This window comes from Cyprinodon tularosa, unplaced genomic scaffold (genome assembly GCF_016077235.1).
Source record: "Cyprinodon tularosa strain WSP-4 unplaced genomic scaffold, ASM1607723v1 ctg903, whole genome shotgun sequence".
NCBI lineage: Eukaryota > Metazoa > Chordata > Actinopteri > Cyprinodontiformes > Cyprinodontidae > Cyprinodon > Cyprinodon tularosa.
Genome location: NW_024039678.1, coordinates 41960 through 64002, shown reverse-complemented (window position 1 = coordinate 64002; position 22043 = coordinate 41960). Strand labels below are relative to the sequence as shown.

The window sequence follows — 22043 nt, the reverse complement described above, 5'->3', positions numbered from 1 at the left end:
AAATATTGTAACCCCTCCCTCCTGCCATCTTCCAGCAGTGACGTCACGGTGCGGTAAGCCTAGCGCCATTCTCCCCGCTTTACAAGCAGAATCAATGGGAACTACTAGACACATCTGCAATCAACAACAATTATTGAAGATTTCCAGAGGACTTCACCATTGAAATTCACCAGAGCAATAGTGAAACTGACAATGCCCACGTGCATGGCAGCTGGATGCTGGAATACATCGGGTAAACGTGAAAAAAAAGAGTTATTCCACCTTCCTGATTCCTGATCCTCCACGGACGGGTTGGTCGTTGGATCGCCAACTTGAAGAGGGAGGATTTGCCTTTGAACTTCTGGCCAGAGAAAAAACCCGTAATATGTAGCCAACATTTGGAAGAAGAATGTTTTCAAGATGACTTGGATAATAGCGCGTTGTGACAAACACCAGATACAGCACTGGGACTTGATCAACAGCCGATGCCGCACCGTGACGTCACAAACCAGTAAGTGGCAGTAGTGTTCTTTGACAAACATGGATGCCTCCAGTAAAGCACATTCACATGAAAATTACTCCTAGTTAAAATCTGGCTGCAGGAGATTCTGATTAAGATTTTATTTTATTTTTTTGCTGTCTTATCAAACCACTTCAGAGATAAAGGTATTTCTGTGGTACGTTGAGACATTGTGCCTACTTTGCGCTGCTCTCCTTTCCTCATCACAACTTTGAGCTGCAGCTGTTTTTACGGTGCACATTTCATGAGCTGCTGTAGATTATAATGTCTGAATGTTGGTGGGCTGGTCCGATGAAGGAGTCCGACCGCGCGGCAGTCCTTCCTCACCTGATGGCGTTTTCCCTCCTGCAGGTGAACCCAGAGCGGAGGAGGCTGAGGCGACGGGAGACGGTGGAAGTCAGCAGCCACTTCGGAAGCCCCGACCTTCCGCCTCGACAGAAGGAGCGGCCGATGGTTCGTTGTCACACGCTGGACTGTGGGGTCCCAGCTGAGCCCCCAGCCCACTCTGAAACCGACTGAGACCTGCCCTGAGCAGAGACTTGACCTTTCAATTCAAGAACAGGTTTAGAGTTTCATTTGTAAACTCCTTATTCTGGATTAGAGACTAAAACACTGGTTGGCTTCATTCTGTTACCAAACAGGCTAAAAGGATAAGTTCCTATCATGGTTCCTGTTTTCAGGAAGGTTCTGCACCTGATTGCTCCCTCTGCTGCCGAGTCTTCTTGCTGTTGTCACGTTAGTCACATCACTGCAGACCGTCTTCCAGTCCACACCGTCAGACCCTCAATAAGTTTGACCAAAACCATTTCCACTCTGTCTTTTCTGAACATCCACTGGATCGCCGGCGGTCCCTTGTGTGTATTTACATTAAACACAGCAGCACACTCGAAAACATCACTGGTTAAACTTTTGCCAATATAGACGTTATACATCCTTAGAAAGCTTAGAACCCTTACCCACTGACCGAAAAACCCATTTAAACCCGGGAACAGTGGACTTTTGGTGGCAGTAGGAACAGATCACTGATGCTGCTACCCGGGTCAAACGACCCGTGTTATAATGCACTCGGCTCCGGTCCATGTTGCTCTCCATTATTTTCCTGATTTCCGTTGCCCTGGTGACATCATCAACATTCATCCATGATGGTGTCATCAGACACGCAGTGGTGGGAGAGTACAGCATAGTGGCCAGGCAGCCGCCGGCAGAGGGTTAGCATTTCACTCAATCGGGAAAAGAGCCAAAAGCTGATTGTTAGCGGCTCAACCCTGGTTTTCAGTGTGAAAGCAGATTTAGATTCTCCACAATCCAACCAACAAGTTCATTTTATATCCACCATGAGCACCAAAGCACAATTAATAATGTATAAATAATGAATTTTAGAAATAAAGCTGGAACTTCCTGCCTTTGAAGCGTTCCTAAGGTTGGATTATAAATCCAATCTTAGATTGTTTATAATCTACGGATTAAAAGTATTCCAGCATATTCACAATAAAAACAACCCATGATGAGAAAATCGGCACAAATTACGACATTTTTTTTTTCTTTTCTTACTGCTATTCAGAAAAGACCTCTTATATTTAAGAAGAAATTTTGAGTAATGCTTTAACTGCTGCGGTTTAGACTGTTTTAGACTCACTATTTTCATTTATATTTTCAGAAAGAAGAAGCTTTCAAATGATATATCACACATTTAATTTGGGCTTAGTTATTTGCTTTTCCATTTGGGTATGCAAAAAGACGAGGATGACTTAAAATTAGGTGGATGTTAAGAGGTTTTAAACAATATGGATTCAAAAAAGAAAAGACCTCAAATTAGGATGAAAATATTCAAACGTCTGGGATTTATTTTCACATTACTACAGCCAGTTTGTAGGACGTGATTAAATACGTCCTTAAAACTAATTTGGCGCTTTTCAGAGAGCTGCACTGGGTTAGGGTTAGGGTTAAATTAAGTGTACATCTGCTAAATTTGAGTAGGTAAATGGAATGAACATTTTTACTCTTAAAATAAGATAATTAGGTAATATGCTCTTGAAATAAGACAATGCAATTGTGTTTTCTTATTTTAAATGTAAATTATCTTATTCTATTGGCAAAATGTATTTTTCCTTCTCAATCCAAGAAAAAATGCACTTATTTTAAAAAAGAAATGACTTATCTAGATTTGGATTTTTTCAGTGTGTGGTCCCACAGGGAAATGCATAAAGGAATAACTGCTGGATTAGAAAACATGTTGACATTTGCTGCTTAGTGACTTTCTCCTCAGATGAGGCTAATGACTGTTAGGGTGCTGCTGACCAAATACGCCGATCTGAATTTAAGCAAGGATTTCCCGGGAGGTAGGTCACAGCGGTGGAGATGTTTAAAGAATTAAAAGGAGAATCTGCAAAATATAAACATGTGATCTATGTTTATTCATCGCTGTATTCTACCGCGATAAGAAAAAAGCTGCAGTATTTAGGGATCACCTTCTGTTTTCTGTCTAAAGTGAAGCTCTGAAGTCAGACTCGGTCAGTAAGAAGTGTTCATCAGCTGCTCGTTCGACGGTTCCCCGTGTAGATCCTCACGTGTAAAGACTTTTTCTCTAAAAGTGTCTTGTCAAAGTACAAGGTGCTTTCCAAGTCTGCTGTTTTTTAAATTCTTTTAATGCACTATTTTTATTTCACGTCCAAGGTTTCAATTGTTGAATGTGCCTTATTTATTTACACCTTAAACATTCAATAAAATACGTTTTGGTGAAACATATTTCATTTCTGCTTTATTTTTTACCTTTAGATACTAGAGGTTCAGTTGTAAAAATTATTGCTGAGTTTGTTTCTAAAATCACTTTGGTTCAGTAAAGTCAAATTTAATTCTATTCAGTTTATTTCTATAGTGCCAATACACAACACTTGTCATCTCAAGGCACTTTACAGAGACAACTTTTCTATCTAGGGAAAACCAGTTGATTGCATCGACTCATTGACTCTTCAGCAATCCCTCACAGTAATGACCAAAGTAGTGACCATCTGTCCGGATGATAATTTCAATTCAATTTAGTTTATTTCTATAGCGCCAATTAACAACACACGTCTTCTCAAGGCACTTTCCAGTTCACCAGATCATCCAGTCAGATTGATTTAAAGTTTTCTATCTAAGGAAAACCAGCTGATTGCATCAACTCATTGACTCTTCAGCAATCCCTCACACTAAGCATGCTTGTAGCGACAGTGGAGAGGAAAAACTCCCTTTGAACAGGAAGAAACCTCCAGCAGAACCAGGCTCAGTGTGAGCGGCCATCTGCAGAGGCCCACTGGGGTTCAAGGAGACAGAAGCAGACATAGAAAAAGAAGCATAGATACAAAAGGCATCTGTCAACCAGCTCCACAGGCGGCCCCGTCCAGGAAACACACAGCCAGGCAGACGAGCTCTGAGCCAGCTCCCATGTCAGAGGATGAAGAGAGCACATCCAGTTAGTCACAGTAAGAGAAACAGGACTGCACTGGAAAACAGGCCAAGCTCCAACATCTATAAACAAAAGTGTTGATGCCAGCAGCACAGCTGATATTTCTCTCTAGGATGGAGTCACAGCCAAACAGGAACAGACCAGATGAAGCTACTATGAGAAAAAGCAGAGAGCAGAACGTTAGAGATTGAACTAACAGATTCTGCAGAGTGGGAGAATAGAGATAGCCTGGGTGCCATTCCGAATTTAGTCCCGCCCACAAGGTTTGAGTTTGGGGAAGTTCGGTCTGGCTCTGCTCCATAGTAGCGCGAGTATTATCGCCCACTGTCAGGCGATCCAATCAAATTGTCAGGGCGGGCTTTATACGATGATGGACAGATGACAAACAGTAACGTAATCAACCACGTGACCAATGCGTGCTTGGGTGACAACAACAATGGCTTCCGCCGGAGAGTTGAGGTGAGTAGATTCTGCTATTAGGTCTGTTCTAGAAGATATCGACAGCAATTTAATTTTAAAAGAGGAACAGAGAAACACGATCAAGGCTCATCTTCTTATTCTAGGCGTGAAACTGCACGCTTTGATTTTTGTTGAAAACAACTATGCGTTGCTTAACATACGTCACGCACTCCGTTGCTCTTATTGGTTGTACGTCTGTCCAATTGAGTGCAGAGGCATTTTTTTTCCTGGTTCGTTCAAAACACGCCCCATAATCACAGCTCTATGGAGCAGTATCAGACTCATATTCTGACTAGAATTGAGTAGGACTACGTCAGGCTAGAATAGAGATAGAATGATGAGAAAGGGGTCCCTATGTCCTCCAGCAGTCTAAAAGCCTGGTTCTCCTCCCCCAGCAGTGTGTCGCAGTCAGCTTGTCGTAGATTTTTTTATACATGCCCAATATTGAAGCGTGGTCTGCGCTATGTTATTCCACGCCACAACGCCAGAGGGCCAATCAGGAACTAGCTGTGGGTCAAGATGCGGCCGAGGCGGTGGGGAAGTGAGGGCAAGTTTGTGCAACAACGGAGGGACTTGAGGGCCAAAAAGAGCGGGGATCCAGGAGGAAAAAGGGTCCCAGCAGGTTCTAATCACGATAACATTAAGGAGAAAACTAGTTACTGAATAAATGGTCGTCGATCGGTGTATTCTATTGAGGTAAAATCTCACAGGAGAGAAGCACACCTGTCAGCAGGTGAAGATGAAGCATGAAAAACTTGTGCTAACAGGTAGGACCTGTGCATCATTTTATGGGGTTCCTCATTTTATTTCCGTCTTCCATTACATAGCAAATAAGTGGCTCTCTGACTGCAGTTGTTTTTTTATAATGCTGTTATCACAAATCAATATGTTTTCACTGATATTAATTACTTATAAATACCTGTTAAAGACGTAAATGTGAGGATGGATGAGGTCGTGGATGTATGTGATGGACTGGTAGTTGAAACGTAGCGTTCATAAAATTACCTGAATATGAAAGGATGTCTATACACAGTCTGGTGAATCCTCTCCCAACAAATATTTCATACTCTATGAATTGATGCCGCTCATTATTTATATGCATCCTCATCAAATAGGAGGTTTTTATTTTTAATACCTAATGTGTCTAAGGCACCTACAAAACTAAGAACTCTCCCCATTAAATCAGGAAGTATAGAGGCGTGATTGGCTCTAAGCAGGGCGGACACAGTGACACTGAGTTTATTGAACAAAACCTGCTCCAAACCAGGTTAGCTCCAGGGTGAATGTTACTATGGTAACAAAAACAGAGGTTAAGTAAACAAACTATGTGAAACACAAAACTCAGTTTCCATGATTTATGGTTTATAAATTTTAACGTTTTCAGTAAACCTGCTTTGTGAAACTGACCCCAGGACATAAGAATGAGTCATCTCCTAACACTTCTCTATGCATTACCAGTAAACTCCATCTGGGCGCACAAACAGGATATTCCTGTTCAAACGACACAGGACAGGTTGATGTCTTTGTTTTCAGAAGCACAGATAACTCGGATGCCAAAGACTTCTGCTCAACAGGAATATAAAGGTTGAGGAACTAAGTTTAGATTCACAGACGGCTTGCCTTCAATATCAGCCTTTGATCACGAGTCCAAGCAGCTCCTGACTATCTACATCAAGGTAAATTATCAAATACATTCAAATAATGTTAAGCTTTTTATATTTTACTGTCAACTAAATTACATGAAAATATAATTTTCTTTTGTTCAAGGTAATTAATCATCCTGGAGAAAAAAGATCTGTTTCTACATGACGAAAGCATTTAGGGAAATAAAGCCTAAATTTAGCAAGATGAAGTAATGATTAATTCTTTGTCAGTGCTAACTCGTTTAGTCTTTATGTCTGACGAGCCTTATTCTGTGTTAAGGATTAGAGTCAGAAGTCTGCAGTGTATTAGAGGAATAGATCAGACCTAGAGTTTTTATGTCCCAAATTTCTGATTCAAAAACATTTTCTGTTATTTGTGAGCATCATTTCTGATCATAAAAAATATGGGTATTTCTCATAAATTAAGTCATCTAACCCTATTTTTAATCATGAATAATAGTATAAAATGCTGTTCTGGGACGTAGTCAAATCTGCAGTTTGTCAGTCAGTCTGAATCTGGAGTCTGCAAAAAGTTAACTATAAACAAGTCTTTGGGACTTGTTTATAATTATAGGAAAATGTGTTCAGTGTTACAGGTCAGTGTTACAGGTCCATTTCACTTTTCTTTCACCAGTTCACCACAGTTCTTCCAGCAGTCCACACTTCCTCTGCTCTCTTTTTCTCATCATCTTCTCCTTCTTTCCCATCGCCCGGCTTGCCACAGGTTTGCCTGCTGTGTCTAAAAGTAGCAGCAGCAGCAACCCAGACTGACAGCTCATTGGCTAATTTCGATCACGTGCAGCCTGGAGCCGGATGCTCCACCGGACGCTTTACCGTATTAACAGGAGAAAGTGAAAGTGAAGTTAGACACTGCTGTTGGACAACATGCGATAATTTATAAATATTTTGAATCAGGTTGGGTCCAGATTAGCCAGCAGGTGGATCCGGACCGCGGTCCGCTAATCCGTGACCTCTGGTCTAGTGGATGAAAAAGTAGTGGACTCAAAATTTCCCACAATGCACTTTGAAAAGTAGTGATCATCCTTGGTTACTTGATTAGACAATATATCCCGGAATGCCTTGTGAGAGCTCTCCACACAAAGCATCATGGGATTTGTTTTGACAACAGCCTATTGTCAGCTAGTGACAGCAGCAACAGATAACAAAGATGGCGCAGGCACCGTACAGATAGTTACATGACCAAAGTAGTGACCATCTGTCCGGATAATAATTTCAATTCAATTCAATTTAGTTTATTTCTATAGCGCCAATTAACAACACATGTCTTCTCAAGGCACTTTCCAGTTCACCAGATCATCCAGTCAGATTGATTTAAAGTTTTCTATCTAAGGAAAACCAGCTGATTGCATCGACTCATTGACTCTTCAGCAATCCCTCACACTAAGCATGCTTGTAGCGACAGTGGAGAGGAAAAACTCCCTTTGAACAGGAAGAAACCTCCAGCAGAACCAGGCTCAGTGTGAGCGGCCATCTGCTGAGGCCAACTGGGGTTCAAGGGGACAGAAGCAGACATAGAAATAGAAGCATAGATAGAAAAGGCAACTGTCAACCAGCTCCACAGGCAGCCCCGTCCAGGAAACACGCAGCCAGGCAGACAAGCTCCGAGCCAGCTCCCATGTCAGAGGATGAAGAGAGCACATCCAGTTAGTCACAGTCAGAGAAACAGGACCACACTGGAAAACAGGCCAATCTACAACATCTAGAAACAAAGTTGTTGATGGCAGCAGCACAGCTGATATTTCTCTCCAGGATGGAGTCACAGCCAAACAGGAACAGACCAGATGAAGCTACTATGAGGAAAAGCAGAGAGAGCAGAACGTTAGAGATTGAACTAACAGATTCTGCAGAGTGGGAGAATAAAGATAAAATGAAGCAGAATGATGAAATGTGGGTCCCTATTTACCTGAGTTCACTATAAAATCCATATAGTCCCCACCCTATATAGTGATTGAGGGATTTAGGGGTGTTGTGCAAAATGATATCCTGCAGATAATGAAAAAATTCTGAACCAAAAGATGGTGGATCTGGCCTGAGTGATAAACCATCCATATATGAATCACAACCACTACAAGTTAAACAATGACGTCTTTATTTTAATAATTCAGGATTACAGAAATCTAACATCTATGCAAACACTACACTCTATTAGAAAATAAACATGAGGTAAACTAAATGACTAGTTTTAAAGAAAAAGAATAAAACCCTAAGCGTCCATTTAACTGGCTTCTGAGATTGTCCAAGATAGGCCAGATGTTAATACATTCACTAATGTCCGATTGGAATAGCAGCAGGTATGAGGATAACAGTGCAATTAAAACAGCAGGTGGAATAGCAGCAGGTATGATGATAAAAAAGTGCAATTAAAACAACATAAAATACATTCATCTTAAATGATAAATGGTTAAAATGCATTAACAGCAGCAGAAGATGTTCATTAAGCAAAGCGGCATCAACAGGGCTCTGTGTGTGTGTTGTGTGTGTGAGACCCCCGTTTTCGTATGATGAAAGGGAGGAGGAAGGGGGGGCAGCTTGTAACAATGGGCCTGAAACACGTGACCACACGCGGTTTAATGTGAGCAAACTCTCTATAAACTACCTTAAAGTAGAAACAGAAGGAAAGCAGGATAGAAAGAAAGGAAGAAAGAAATATGCAGCTTTTCACAGCACACTTATTTGGACCGTTAAACCAGAGTTCTTATAACCAGCACAGATTACACATCAGCATTAATTACAGTTTCTCCTATCTGCCTGCTTGGCCAAGAGCAGCACCTCATTAAAGCATCAAATGGAAAAGTGGATGGGTTTTAATTTGAGACATCTTCCAGTCCGGGATGGAGGCGGGGGACACGCGGTTCGATCTCAGCTCGATGCGGGTCCGTCTCACCAAGGGTCTGTTCTCGGAAAAAGTTAAAGTGAGTTTCAAACTCACTTTGGGTTTCACGATGGGACACTGCGATCTGTGACTTTTTACGCAGGAAAACTAAAAGCTACTTCCAGTTAGTTTTCTTTTAGCATTTCACGTGAAACAGGCCTCTCCTTACAGGTGTTAAAACCCAGGGGAAAGAGAGAAATTGATCTTGCGCTCTGGGATTTAAACCCTGAATGATGTAGGGGTATTTCCTGTTGAAGTTTAAGCCTTCTCATCAGCTGAGTGGTCCCTGCGTGAGCTGACTGTTCCTTTTGGTTGAAAATTTCCAGAACTTTCCAGAGCATCCTTTGTTGTCTTTGTGTAAAAGAAAGGGGTGTGGTTTGAAATGTTTCCTCAAATTGAATTGGCTCCATTGTGGCAATATATCCCAACAGGGGTTAGGGCAGATGTTGGGACACAGCCATAGTCTTGCCAATGTTCAGGGCTAACCACTAGGCCTCCTTCTAATAGAATCTACCTGAAATACCTAAACTCACTTTAAAAAGGGTTTATTAGTTCTTGCTAGGTATATCTAATCTGTATATGTACGAAATAAATCTGTAGGACAATACTTTCCCTAAAGCTTTAAAGCCTGAAACTTGCATCTAATGGATGTACATTCATCAGATTAAAATGGTAATTTAACTATATGCCTTGGCTTCCTCTTGCAATGTACCAGCTTGTTTTATTGTTTAATGTTTATCTTTAGACAGGGACCCCTTCAAGGTGTACCCTGTTTTTCACCCCTTGCAGGGGATAGGCGCCTGCCCTCCACCACCCTAAAAAAGAAGGTATGGATTGGTGCCCTATATGTGTTGACCTACATGCCAAAGTACAAAGCAGATAGTTTTCCTTTGCTTCACCCTTGAAGAAGTTAACTTTAGCGCAATATACCCCCCTCCCCCAAGTTTATCCACTTTGTATAAAATATGTTGGAAATTATGACACAAAAATATATTTTCCTGCTTCTCTGTCTCCACAGATAATCATGGAAACTGTAGAACTCATCTTGGAAACATGCTCAACCATCTACCGAAGGGCTGAGAATGTGAAGGTCTACAAAGACCGCTGTGATCGAGTCGCCCAAAGAGTTAAAACCCTTGAGAGACTTGTTAAGGCAATCAAAGAAAAGGAACCTGATCAGATCACTCCTATGGTTTCCCATTGTTTGTTGGAAATCCTAATGACTCTAAAAGAAGCAGAAGAACACATAACAAAATTCACCAGGTCAAATGCTAATAGAGGCCAAGTTAAGTCTAAAGACTGTGATGAAAAGTTCAGTAAGATAAATGAAAAACTAAGCGATAACTTCCAGGTTCTGTCAGGGGCACTACAGCTTGACCAGAAAGATATGCTCCATAAAATGATCCGTTCTATGTCACTTGATGAAAGCCCGAAATTACCATCACCTTCACCTTCCCAAATGTCACCACCCTACCCTACAGGACCAACGTTTCCTAATTCTCCTCAGCCCAGTCAGCCCACCGCCCCTCTGCCTCCTCAACCACTGCAGATTGGGTTCAGTGTCCCTCTACCACCTCAACAACAGCAGTTCAGGCCCAATGCCCCTCTACCCCCTCAACAACAGCAGTTCAGACCCAATGCCACTCTACCCCCTCAACAACAGATGTACAGACCCAGTGCCACTCTACCCCCTCAACAACAGCAGTTCAGACCCTATGCCACTGTACCCCCTCAACAACAGCAGTTCAGGCCCAATGCCCCTCTACCCCCTCAACAACAGCAGTTCAGACCCTATGCCACTCTACCCCCTCAACAACAGCAGTTCAGGCCCAATGCCCCTCTACCCCCTCAACAGCAGCAGTTCAGACCCAATGCCCCTCTACCCCCTCAACAGCAGCAGTTCAGACCCAATGCCTATCTACCCCCTCAACAGCAGCAGTTCAGACCCAATGCCCCTCTACCCCCTCAACAGCAGATGTTCAGACCCAATGCCCATCTACCCCCTCAACAGCAGCAGTTCAGACCCAATGCCCCTCTACCACCTCAACAGCAGCAGTTCAGACCCAATGCCCATCTACCCCCTCAACAGCAGCAGTTCAGACCCAATGTTACTCTACCACCTCAACAGCAGCAGTTCAGACCCAATGCCCCTCTACCCCCTCAACAACAGCAGTTTAGGCCCAATGCCCCTCTACCTTCACAACCACAGCAGACTAGGCCCAATGCCCCTCTACCTTCACAACCACAGCATTCTATGCCCAATGCCCCTCTACCTTCACAACCACAGCAGCCTAGGCCCAATGCCCCTCTACCTCAACAACCACAGCAGTTAAGTCCCGCAGCCCCTTTACCTCCCCAAGAACAACAGTTAAGTCCCGCAGCCCCTCTACCTGCCCAAGAAGAAAAGATAAGTCCCGCAGCCCCTTTACCTCCCCAAGAACAGCAGATGAGTCCCGCAGCTTCTCCACCTCCCCAAGAAGAGCAGATAAGTCCCGCAGCCCCTCTACCTCCCCAAGAACAGCAGATAAGTCCCACAGCCCCTCAGCCTTCTGGAACCCAATAGTTTATCTGTAAAATACCATATTAAAACCCGACTGCTTCTTTGCCTCCCCAAGCACCACGGTTCACACCCCCAACATTGAAGGTTTTCCCCACCATTGAAATGTTCAACCCTTCAACTGCTTTGCCAGTCTGCTCCATCATATCTCCCATGTCAGGTTCTATATCGAGTGAAACATTATATTGTCAATAAACCCACAGTTCAGGGAAGGTCAGAAAATGTTTGAATTAGTAAATGGACACAACTTTTGTATTAGTCACCTGATACACTAGAATATGCAGTCACTCATTCACACGCTTAATCAGTACCAGCGGGTAACTTAGGTTTCAGTGTCTTCAGTATGTGGCAAGATGAGGCTAAAGTGAAACTCTTGACAGACCATTCTCAGAGATTGTTGTTGTTGAACTACTAACTAATGATTTTATCCTAAAAGAGCAATGAATAAAACATTCACTGTAAAATCAGCCAGAAAATCCTTGTAGTTTGTCGCCCAGGATTAAAATAACATTCTCTATAAATAATTGGTCTTCTACATCAACATCTTAGTTTATCTCTTTTCAAACCTAAAGGTACGATGCAGAACTACTTTGATGTAGTCCATAGTTGGTGTTTGTCTTGGTTCCTAAGCCAGTCTGATAAAAGTTTCCAGGGTTTCTACAACAAAGAGCAGCACTTAGTGTGTTTTGTTTGTTGACTTTGTTGACTGTCTGATTGTAGATTGGATGCCTGCTTGGTTATAAATAACGGGGTACGCAAAGGAGCATCATTGCATGAGCAGCTACAAGCTACATTACTTCCAATCCAATCATAGAGTACTCAGTAGTTCATAAACTTTAATATAGGTCTTTGCCAATGTTTTGTTTTCCTGGATAATGTTGTAAAGAAGAAGAACAACTGTGAGTTGTTTTACAAAAATAAATCTTCTGTATATAGTAGCTGATCTAGTTGTATGTATCTGGTTATTTCATTTGTGTGCTTTGTTGTATATATTTGTTGTATATATTTTGCAAAGAATTGTGCGATGTCTGTCTTTGTGTCACATTCTGTGCTGTATTCTATAGAGCTGAAGATATATCTACTTTTTGTCACATAATCAAAACGGTCAGTTGGTAAAGAGAAGTAAAGTCAAGGTAAAAGGTAAAATATTTGTGTGACAAAAGCAATCATGATTTTCTAGAAATTGTAGGAACTTCTTTGATATGTGATTTAAATGACAGGTCCTGATCAAAAACAACACCAAGATTTTTTACTTTATTATCTGAAATCAGTTTAATCCCATCCAAATGAAGTGACTGACTAATCAGCGTATTTTTCAAAGACTCTGGTCCAAAGACTATAACTTCTGTTTTGTCTGCATTCAGAAGGAGAAAGTTAAGAGTCATCCAGGTTTTTATTACTTCAGACATGCCTGTAATTTATGTAATGGGTTAGCTTCATCTGGATTTATAGACAGATATAGCTGGGTATCATCAGCATAACAGTGGAAATGAATCCCATGCTGTCTAATAACTCTACTGATTGGGAGCATATATAAAGTAAAGAGAATTGGTCCTAGCACTGATCCCTGTGGTACTCCACAGGTAACCTTTGAGCATGAGGAAGATCTGTCATTCAAATAAATACAATTCAATTCAGTTTATTTATATAGCACCAATTCACAACACAAGTCATCTCAAGGCACTTTACAGTTCAACCAGATCATACAGTCAATGTCATTAACGTGAACAAACTGTAATCGATCAGATAGATAAGATTTAAACCAGTCTAGCGCTGTACCTTTAATTTGAACAAAATATTCAAGTCTTTCTAAAACAATATTATGATGAACTGTATCAAATGCAGCACTGAGATCCAACAGGACGAGCGCAGATACAAGTCCATTATCTGAGGCCATGAGAATATCATTAGTGACTTTCACCAGAGCTGTTTCAGTGCTATGGTGAGCTCTGAAGCCAGACTGAAACTCTTCAAAAAGTTCATTATGGTGGAAGTGATCAAACACTTGTTTGGCAACTATTTTCTCAAGAATTTTAGATCAGAAAGGAAGATTGGATATAGGTCTATAATTGACCAAGTCATCTGGGTCAAGAGACGGTTTCTTAAGCAGAGGTTTAATTCCAGCAACCTTAAAAGCCTTTGGTACATATCCCTGTAACAGAGATAGATTAATCACATCTAAAATGGAGGAGGAGATCAAAGGGAATACCTCCTTAAATAACCTGGTTGGAACTGGATCTAACATCCAAGTTGAAGGCTTAGATGAAGAGAATAGTTTTGCTAACTCTGAAAGTTCAACTGGATCAAAGCAGTCTAAACCCGGTTCAGATTCCATGACTACCTCAGGTGCTGCCCCACCCTCCAGAGACAAACCAATCGCGGATGGAGGAGTGCTAATTATCTTATTTTTAGTAAGATCAATCTTATTTATAAAGAATCCCATAAAATCCTTCCTGCTAAGAGCAGGTGGAATGGACAGTTCAACAGAGCTATGGCTCTGGGTGGGTTTGGCAACTGGATTAAAAAGATATCTAGGATTATTCTTATTCTCTATTAATGAGGAGAAATATGCTGCTCTTGCTTTACAAAGGATCCTCTTATACAGCAGTAAACTAATTTTCCAGACTAGGTAGGATTCCCGTAAGCCTGTGGAGTGATATTTTCTCTCCAGTTTCCTAGCATTTTGCTTCAAAGTGCGCAGCTCTGCATTAAACCAAGGAGCCAGCTTTCTATTATTAAGGGTTTTCATTTTCAAAGGAGCTGCGTTGTCTAAGGCAGTACACAGAGAACTAGCAACCCCATCAACAAAATCATCAATCTGTAAAGGGGAAGTGACTTGTAAATAATTGTTTTTGCCTCTTAGTCAATTTCTTTATATAATTGAAAATGTTGATTCATCTGAGTGACTTGCCTTTTATTGACATTTTAAATACTATTTAGTTCAGACATTAAAGTTAGAGTTGGTAATGCTGTTCAGAAACACTTTTTATTATGATTAAAATCGCCCTTCCATCCTGACAGAACACTAGCCCTCTGAAACTGATCTGTGCCAAGTTTAGACCGAGCTTGGTTCCTATGACCATTTACACATTACACTAGCATGGTTCCTCACCTCCTGTCGGCTCTCAAGGCAGGAATTATGCAAACACAAATGGCGGCACCCATAACATTCATGAATCTATGTTTGTTTATATTAGGGATAGTTCGACATTTGAGGAATGTCAGGTGAGCAGCAGAACCAGGCTCAGTGTGAGCGGCCATCTGCTGAGGCCGACTGGGGTTCAAGGAGACAGAAGCAGACATAGAAAAAGAAGCATAGATACAAAAAGCAACTGTCAACCAGCTTCACAGGCGGCCCCGTCCAGGAAACACGCAGCCAGGCAGACGATCTCCGAGCCAATTCCCATGTCAGAGGATGAAGAGAGCACATCCAGTTAGTCACAGTCAGAGATCAGAGAAACAGGACTACACTGAAAAACAGGCCAAGCTCCAACATCTAGAAACAAAGGTGTTGATGGCAGCAGCACAGCTGATATTTCTCTCCAGGATGGAGTCACAGCCAAACAGGAACAGACCAGATGAAGCTACTATGAGAAAAGGCAGAGAGAGTAGAACGTTAGAGATTGAACTAACAGATTCTGCAGAGTGGGAGAATAGAGATAGAATGAAGCAGAATGATGAAAAAGGGATCCCTATGTCCTCCTGCACTCCAAGCCTATAGCAGCATAACTATAGAGATAGCTCAGGATAACCTCAGCAACTCTAACAATAAGCTTTATCAAAAAGGAACATTTTAAGCATTCCTGATAGTAAAGAATTACAATAGTGCAGCCTGGAAGTAACAAATGCATGGACTAGTTTCTCTGCACCACCCCTCTTTTGTTTTGCTGCTCAGGTGATGTAAAATGTGGTTATACCTGCCTGCAGGTCTTGTTCCAGGGCAATCTTTGGACAATCCATCAGCAGACCTACTTTTGCCTCATCATTCATTTCCTGTGATCAAAGCCATCATAGTTTAATTTGGGGAGGGTCATAGCAGCCAACACAGCCTCCTCTCTTTTCAGCACCTCTGCAAATCTAGTTTTGGTTTCCTAAAATGATATATGAAAAAGAAGATGAAATACAAATGTGTATACAGTGTGTCCACATATGAAAGCTTTTAAAAAATGTTTATAGTAGGATTATTATATGGGGTTATTGCACAGGGTATTTACATGGGTATTTATATATATGGATATTTATATATATAGTTATTGCACTGGGTGTCAAATATAAAGAATCAGGTTATTGATCAGGGCATTCAATAGTAATTATTCTCCATTGCAGCAGTTATTATGGTTGTAGCGTGGCATTGTAGAGTCTGGTTGCAGCAGGGATGAATGACCTGCAGTAGCGCTCCTTTTTCCAAACAGGCTATAAAAGTCTTTGACTAAAGGAGCCGCTCAGCTCTTCTCCAGTCTGCTGCAGAGGGTGGAAGGTGGTGTCCATGATGGATGGAAGCTTGGACAGCACCCTCCTCTCAGCCACTGAGTCCAGAGTGCAGCCTAGGACAGAAACAGCCTTTCTGACCAGTTTGTTCAGTCTCTTACTGTCCCGCTCTGCACTGCCAGGGTAGAGGAGGGCTGATGCCCCCACAGAGTTAGAGAAGGTTTGAAGCAGGGGCCTGTTCACTTCAAAGGACCTCAGCCTCCTCAGGGAGTGGAGGGAGGCAGCTCTAGCCCTTCTTATACAGGGCGTCGCTGTTATGAGTCCAGTTTATTATTGACATGAACACCCAGGGATTTGAAACAGTTTCTATGTCCTGCCCTGGATGTTTATGGGGGAGTGAGGTGGGGTCTTCTCCTGAAGTCCGTCACCATCTCCTTGGTCTTACTGGTGTTCAGACACAGGTGGTACTTCTCACATCAGTCCACAAAGTTCATGATGACCGATTGATACTCAGACTACAATGGCCGAGTCATCGCAGAACTTCTGGAGATGGCAGCTGTCCGTGTTGGAGGTGAAGCCCGAGGTGTAAATGATGAAGAGGAACAGAGACAGGACGGGGCCCCGGTACTGCAGACCTCTAACTGACAGCCGTGCAGCACTGGATCAAACCAAGGATCAGTGCAGTCCTTCATAGTTAAAGATCCTTTTTCTTGTTTTTTTTTTTTTTTACATTTTCCCCTCCCTATTTATATGGTCTGTGGTTGTTGATCTCCCACTCATCCTCACCTTACACTGAAATAATACTTCTAAAAACTTATTCAGAGGGATAAACGAACATTTTGGAAGATATGCTCTACTGCCTGTCTTACCCCTCCATAGGTCAACTGAAAGACCTAAAGTTTAAGTATTTAAATTTTTTTACAATATTTTAAAATGTAACTCTGGATTTATGGTTTTTATAAGCTGTAGGCAGCAGTCACCCAATTTACAAGAAATTAAGGTTTGAAACGTATCACCCCATGAGTAACGATGCTATGGCATTTTTATCTATCAAAGAGGGAGAGACCACTACATTGTAAAAAAAGATGAGTTTAATAAATGTATTTCAAAGATAAAGTAGCATTTGAAGGGCTTTCAACACTCAAGAGAGGAAAAAAATAGCCACAAAGGAAGGAAATACAGCCTAATTTAGACTTCACAGAGAGATGGGTACATGCTCCCTGGTGTCAAGTTGTTTTCTAGTCTGAAACAACCCCTAATCCACATTTCTCCTTAGCTGCCCTCGGCACAGATTAGATTCCACCTCTTGTCTGACTCCTTAAAAAAATCAGTAGGAAAGATTTGAAAATATGTTGAATGCCAGCATGTAGCTCCTTTTGCAAAAAATATGAATAATATAAAACAGGATAACATAAAGACGGATAACATTTTTCCACCGTGTCCAATCTCCCTGCTCTTCTTCAGTGTACCAGTTTGAAATAAACACTCACCTGTAACTATAAATGAAAAACTAAATTCAGTCAGATGTTTTCAGAGCCTTTATTTCAGGTTTCACACAGATCCAGAACACAGAGAAGTTAGTTAGGCAAGGATTGTTCATGGTTTAGACTATAACCTGTTTTCTGTTCTTACACCTTCTGTCAGCACCGTGGCTTCTCGTTCTCAGCTTTGCTTACAAAGAGGCTTTTGAGGAAGAGGAGCTGCAGGTACCCAGAGGTGATGATGAGCAAGCTGAGGGCCATTGACCACCATGTGATGTACCTGGAGTTGGACTGCAGCAGGAAGTAGTCTGCACTCTTTGATATGCGGCCAAAGCTGTAGTAGCGAAATATGTGGAAGACGTGACGCTCCACTTTGTTGGTTGCCCGCTGAAAAGCAAGATCAATATTTTTCTTTGCAAAATACATTTAATGAGGGCGGGGATTCATGACAGCTTTCTGGGTCGGACATTAAATGTGTTAATATCCGGCAGTTTTGCAATGCATTATTTTTACAACGACTTTAGAAATGTAGTGTTAAGGTAACGCTTCTTATATAGGAGGGGCGTTCAATAAGTAATGCCCACATCCAGTAGTTTGATCTAGCTGATATTTTGCACGTGCAATTATTAAAATGTGTATAGATTAAGTGGACAATTACAACTCTGAACTGTTTTCACTTTCTGATTTACAGGTGTTTGAATTGGGTCAAGTCTTAAATGGAGCCTGTTGAGTGTCAAGCAGTGATACACACACCACAGGAGACTTTTGATTTTTATTTCCCATCATATGGCCTTGTAAAATGTTTTGCAACACCTTATGATGGGAGTATTATTACCAAAAGTTACTTTAATTTAATCAAAAGCCTCTATAAATACTGGATTGCTGTTCGACACTCAACAGGCTCCGTTTCAGACTTGACTCAGTTCAAACAACAGTAAATAAGAAACTGCAAACACTGCAGAGCTGTAATTGTCCACTTAATCTGTAGAGATATCAATAATTGCACGTGGAAAATTCCAACTCGATCAACAAACTGGAAGGGGTTCAGAGACTTTAATTATTGAACGCCCCTCCTATAAATCCTGATTTTGATATTTCAGTGAAAAATACTAAGAGACTAAATCCATTCTATCCAAACACATAATAGTTTTTTCACCATGAAGAAACAAAATGGAAGCAAAAAAATGTGATGCACACCTGAATAATGCTGAATGTGTTGTTCAGTTTCTCCTCCTCCTCCTTTGTTTCCTCCGCCTTGCCTTTAGAAGGGTCCTGGATGTTGTCATAGTAAACACCGAAGCTGAGGAAGACCTGCATCGAGTTGAAGCGGTTGTGGAAGTTGCTCAAACACATCTGATAGAAACCTGGAAGGGTAACAAGGTCAGACACGTGTAACTTCAGACGACAAGTACATTTTACAAGATTGGTTTGAAAACTAATGTTATATCAGATACAGATTACCTCTTTACATACAAAACACAGTTTTTAAATAATATTTATAGTTAATAATGTTGGAAAAACATCAACATTTGAATTCAGCTGTAGAATTTTAAGGAAATCTTAGAGATTGGATTAAGCCCAGTTCTTTTCTGAAATGACTATCATGCTGTTAATATTCTGTTGTGGAAATCTAGCTTTGATTAAATGACCACATTTCTGAAATCATTCTGGGGACATTTCAGCTCGTAGATAAAAATAAATACATATCATCAAAACGAAAATAGGAAACAGGAACAGTGATTAAAAATCAAGGGTAAAATCCCGGAATGTGCCTCTCCTATTTCCTCAGATTAATAAAATTGATCAATCGATGGTTTTTATTAGTACCATCTGGTTATTCAGTCTCTGTCTTCTTCCCTCTCCATCTTTTCTTTCTAGCCGACTCCTGCCTGCTTTCTGTTTAAAGCTTCTAAGTAGATTTTTCTTCCTTCTTTTCAACTAATCTTTCCATCAGTGTCCCTGTTTCCCTCCACTGTCATTCAATCTTCTTTCTATCAGTCTTTTTTTCTTCTTTCTCTTCTATCAATCTTACACTAATCTAAAACGGGGATATAATAAATACAAAAAACCCTTCCAAACACATAATCTCATTATACATTTTATGATTATTATGATGATGGTGATTATTATTTTTTATTATTGTTGTTGCTATCTTATCTATTAAATACCAAAAAGGATAATCACTACAATATTTGGAGCTAAAAGTAAAAACAATCTAATAAATGCAGATTAAACAGGTGTTTATCTGTTCCTCCGTCATTCTCAGATCATGCAGATCTTGTCTCATTCACTTTTCCTTTTACTGCTTCTAAGTAGTAGAAAAGTAGACCTAAGCCTGGAAGCAGTGTTGGGCAAGCTACTTGTCCAGTGTAGTGAGCTAAGCTATCAGCTACTCAACAATAAATTAAGCTTCACTACACAAAAGCTACCACCTAAAGAATTATAGCAAGCTAAGTTACACTAATGTGTTAAAAGTAGCTTAACTACATCAGAAGCTACTTAATGTTGTACCAACCTAATGTCAATTCAAAATGAGTCTGACACACTAGTTAAAATATTTATTAAAGATCAGCCAATGACATATCACAGTGTAAACATTGCTTTATGATCAGCATATTAAAATAAAAACTAAAGTAATTACTAGTAGACAAACTAGTAAACAATCTGCTGGTATTAGAACCAAATTAAAGGTACTGTGTATTGTTCTACACATGGAGACATGGCTATGAGTTTGCATTCAATGGACATCTCTAGGGAAAACAAAACCCTACAAAAGACCTCAATTAAACAGTTGATTCAAGTAACAAACAAAACTGTTTACAAAAGAAGGTGAAAAAATAAAAAAGCTAATTAAGAGATACATATATATATCTCACCATTTAATTTCATTTCTACCTACATATTTATTCATTGTATTTTTGGAGGCAATTAATTGAATGCTTATTTATTTATTTATTGAGCATTTATTTATTTATGTATTTAATTTATATACTGTAGAGCTGTTCCTCCATAAAAAATCTTATCTGTGCACAGCCTAAAAACAGATTTATGTAAACATCCTGTCAGGTAAACTAGGCCATGAAAATACAATATTGAAGTTTCACTACTGCTCTCTAATTAGAGTATCTTAGTGGCACAAATGGGAGAATTATCCTGCAATAATGCAAGAGCACATCATTTCAATTTGAGAAAAGAATTTCATCTTCTTGCTCTCAAAACTTATAATGCTCACACTCCAAACATGTGCTCTCTCTCAAATATTTTCTCTTCTCTTTGTTTCTTCTCTCAGATTTAATCCTTCTTGCACAGATATTTTCTCCTCTCGCTTGCCTCCTTCTCTTCGCGCACAAACCGCGCTCTGTTACGCTCGCAAACCCGTAGGCTCTGCTTGCGGATTTGTTTTGCTCTCTCAGACTGCAGTTGGATCGCTGCCTAGCAACCTTTCCAGCCAATAGAACGACAGCCTCGGAAAAGGTGCGCTTGTTTAACCCTACTGAGTGTGCCTGTGCTACTACGCCACTTATAAGAGCGTCAGCTGAAACTGCTATTTACAGTAGCTTGTGGCTGATTGTTGTTTCAAAATAGAAAACTTGGTTTCATTTCTTAGTTTTGCCCTGGATTTTGTAGCGTTTGTGGACGCTACGTCGCTACTTGATCAAAACAATAACGTCGCTACAGGAAAGTTACTTGATAAATAAAGCAGCGACGCTACAGTCAAGCTACTGGAAAATGTAGTTAAACTAATAGCTTCGCTACATGTAGCGGCGCTACTGCCCATCACTGCCTGGAAGTCTATGCTCATAAATCACAACCATAAAAGAACAAAAAATCAACGTATAACTCTACTTATATTACTTATCCCAAGATTTAAACTAAAGGTCACCAATCAGTTCTAAAAGCATGTTGTTGATCCTGGAGAACCACTGGACCAGATTAACTTCTTATAAGGAGATTTCAATCGTTTCATTTTATCTGAGTCTATTTCCTCCTCAACTGAGACATACCTGTTTCTTCGACCTCAAAGTTGATCTGACCCTTTGCATCATCAACAGTAGATATCAACAGACTGCTGGGAGCATTGACAGTGACTGATAAATGCTTGTCAAGACCGATTCCCGTCACCCACTGGACCTTTAAACAGAATAAAACCCATTATTGTAGTACTGCTACCCATCACCAGATTCAATATGCACAATTCTGACAGCTTTGTCCTAAACGGTTCATTGATATTGCAGACGTTTTTCCATATGGTGAAAATATTTACTCTGTTGAAATTAATTAGTAACAGAGTATTTGAGCAGTAAGAGTTCATTCATTGTTGTTGAGTCACGAACTGTACTATAAAAGTGTGCCTACTCACCATGAAGTTCAGGTAAAACCTTTCTTTGTGGTGAGCAAAGTGCCAGAAGCATTCTGTGGCAGCTGCTGGAAGCACCACTGAGAAATCATACTGGTCAGCTCCCCAGAAGAGCTCCTGGTCAGTCATGTTGGAACGAGGCCTTGTCTGGGAGCCACAGTGAGCTAAAGCCCAAAACCAAAAGGCAAGAATAAAGGAAGAAGTCCCAAACCACATGGTGGAGAAAATGGGAGACAAGTAGCTATTCTAAATGAATGGTGGAGCAGAGAAGGTAATGTGTG

General features: G+C 40.8%; 3 protein-coding genes across 7 annotated transcripts in view; 2 read left to right on the top strand and 1 right to left on the bottom strand.

Annotated features, from left to right (window-relative positions):
• Window positions 1-2429, top strand: part of ankrd27 (ankyrin repeat domain 27 (VPS9 domain)) — a 38479-nt gene extending 36050 nt beyond the window's left edge. Inside the window, exon 28 of one of the 2 annotated variants that reach the window (XM_038274288.1) lies at window positions 851-2429. In XM_038274288.1, coding sequence (XP_038130216.1) covers window positions 851-1018 — 168 coding nt within the window. In that variant the 3' untranslated portion in view covers window positions 1019-2429. The remainder of the gene's footprint in view (window positions 1-850) is intronic. The other variant, XM_038274287.1, reaches the window with a different exon arrangement.
• A 3494-nt stretch (window positions 2430-5923) lies between these two features.
• On the top strand, window positions 5924-12439 carry LOC119776074 (vegetative cell wall protein gp1-like). 4 transcript variants are annotated; one of them, XM_038274293.1, is made up of 3 exons: window positions 5924-6079; window positions 9685-9766; window positions 9958-12439. In XM_038274293.1, exon 3 carries the CDS (start codon window positions 9964-9966, stop codon window positions 11500-11502), a length of 1539 nt encoding a protein of 512 aa, XP_038130221.1. In that variant the 5' UTR covers window positions 5924-6079; window positions 9685-9766; window positions 9958-9963; the 3' UTR covers window positions 11503-12439. The 4 variants fall into 4 exon arrangements, with proteins under 4 accessions (XP_038130221.1, XP_038130223.1, XP_038130224.1 ...); XM_038274295.1 differs by lacking the exon at window positions 5924-6079 and adding an exon at window positions 6859-6908; XM_038274296.1 differs by lacking the exon at window positions 5924-6079 and adding an exon at window positions 6864-6903.
• Window positions 12440-17444: 5005 nt separating this feature from the next.
• Window positions 17445-22043, bottom strand: tmed6 (transmembrane p24 trafficking protein 6). Its single transcript, XM_038274289.1, has 4 exons — window positions 21766-22043; window positions 21410-21536; window positions 18603-18769; window positions 17445-17792 (listed from the first exon to the last, which is right to left on the bottom strand). Exons 1-4 carry the CDS (start codon window positions 21976-21978, stop codon window positions 17565-17567), a joined length of 735 nt encoding a protein of 244 aa, XP_038130217.1. The 5' UTR covers window positions 21979-22043; the 3' UTR covers window positions 17445-17564.

Coding starts and splice junctions, on each gene's coding strand:
- LOC119776074 (XM_038274293.1), top strand. CDS start 9,964: ATGGAAACTGTAGAACTCATCTTGGAAACATGCTCAACCATCTACCGA.
- tmed6 (XM_038274289.1), bottom strand. CDS start 21,978: ATGTGGTTTGGGACTTCTTCCTTTATTCTTGCCTTTTGGTTTTGGGCT. Junction 21,537..21,765: donor GGTTTTACCTGAACTTCATG/GTGAGTAGGCAC, acceptor TTCTGTTTAAAG/GTCCAGTGGGTGACGGGAAT. Junction 17,793..18,602: donor ACACATTCAGCATTATTCAG/GTGTGCATCACA, acceptor CTTGCTTTTCAG/CGGGCAACCAACAAAGTGGA.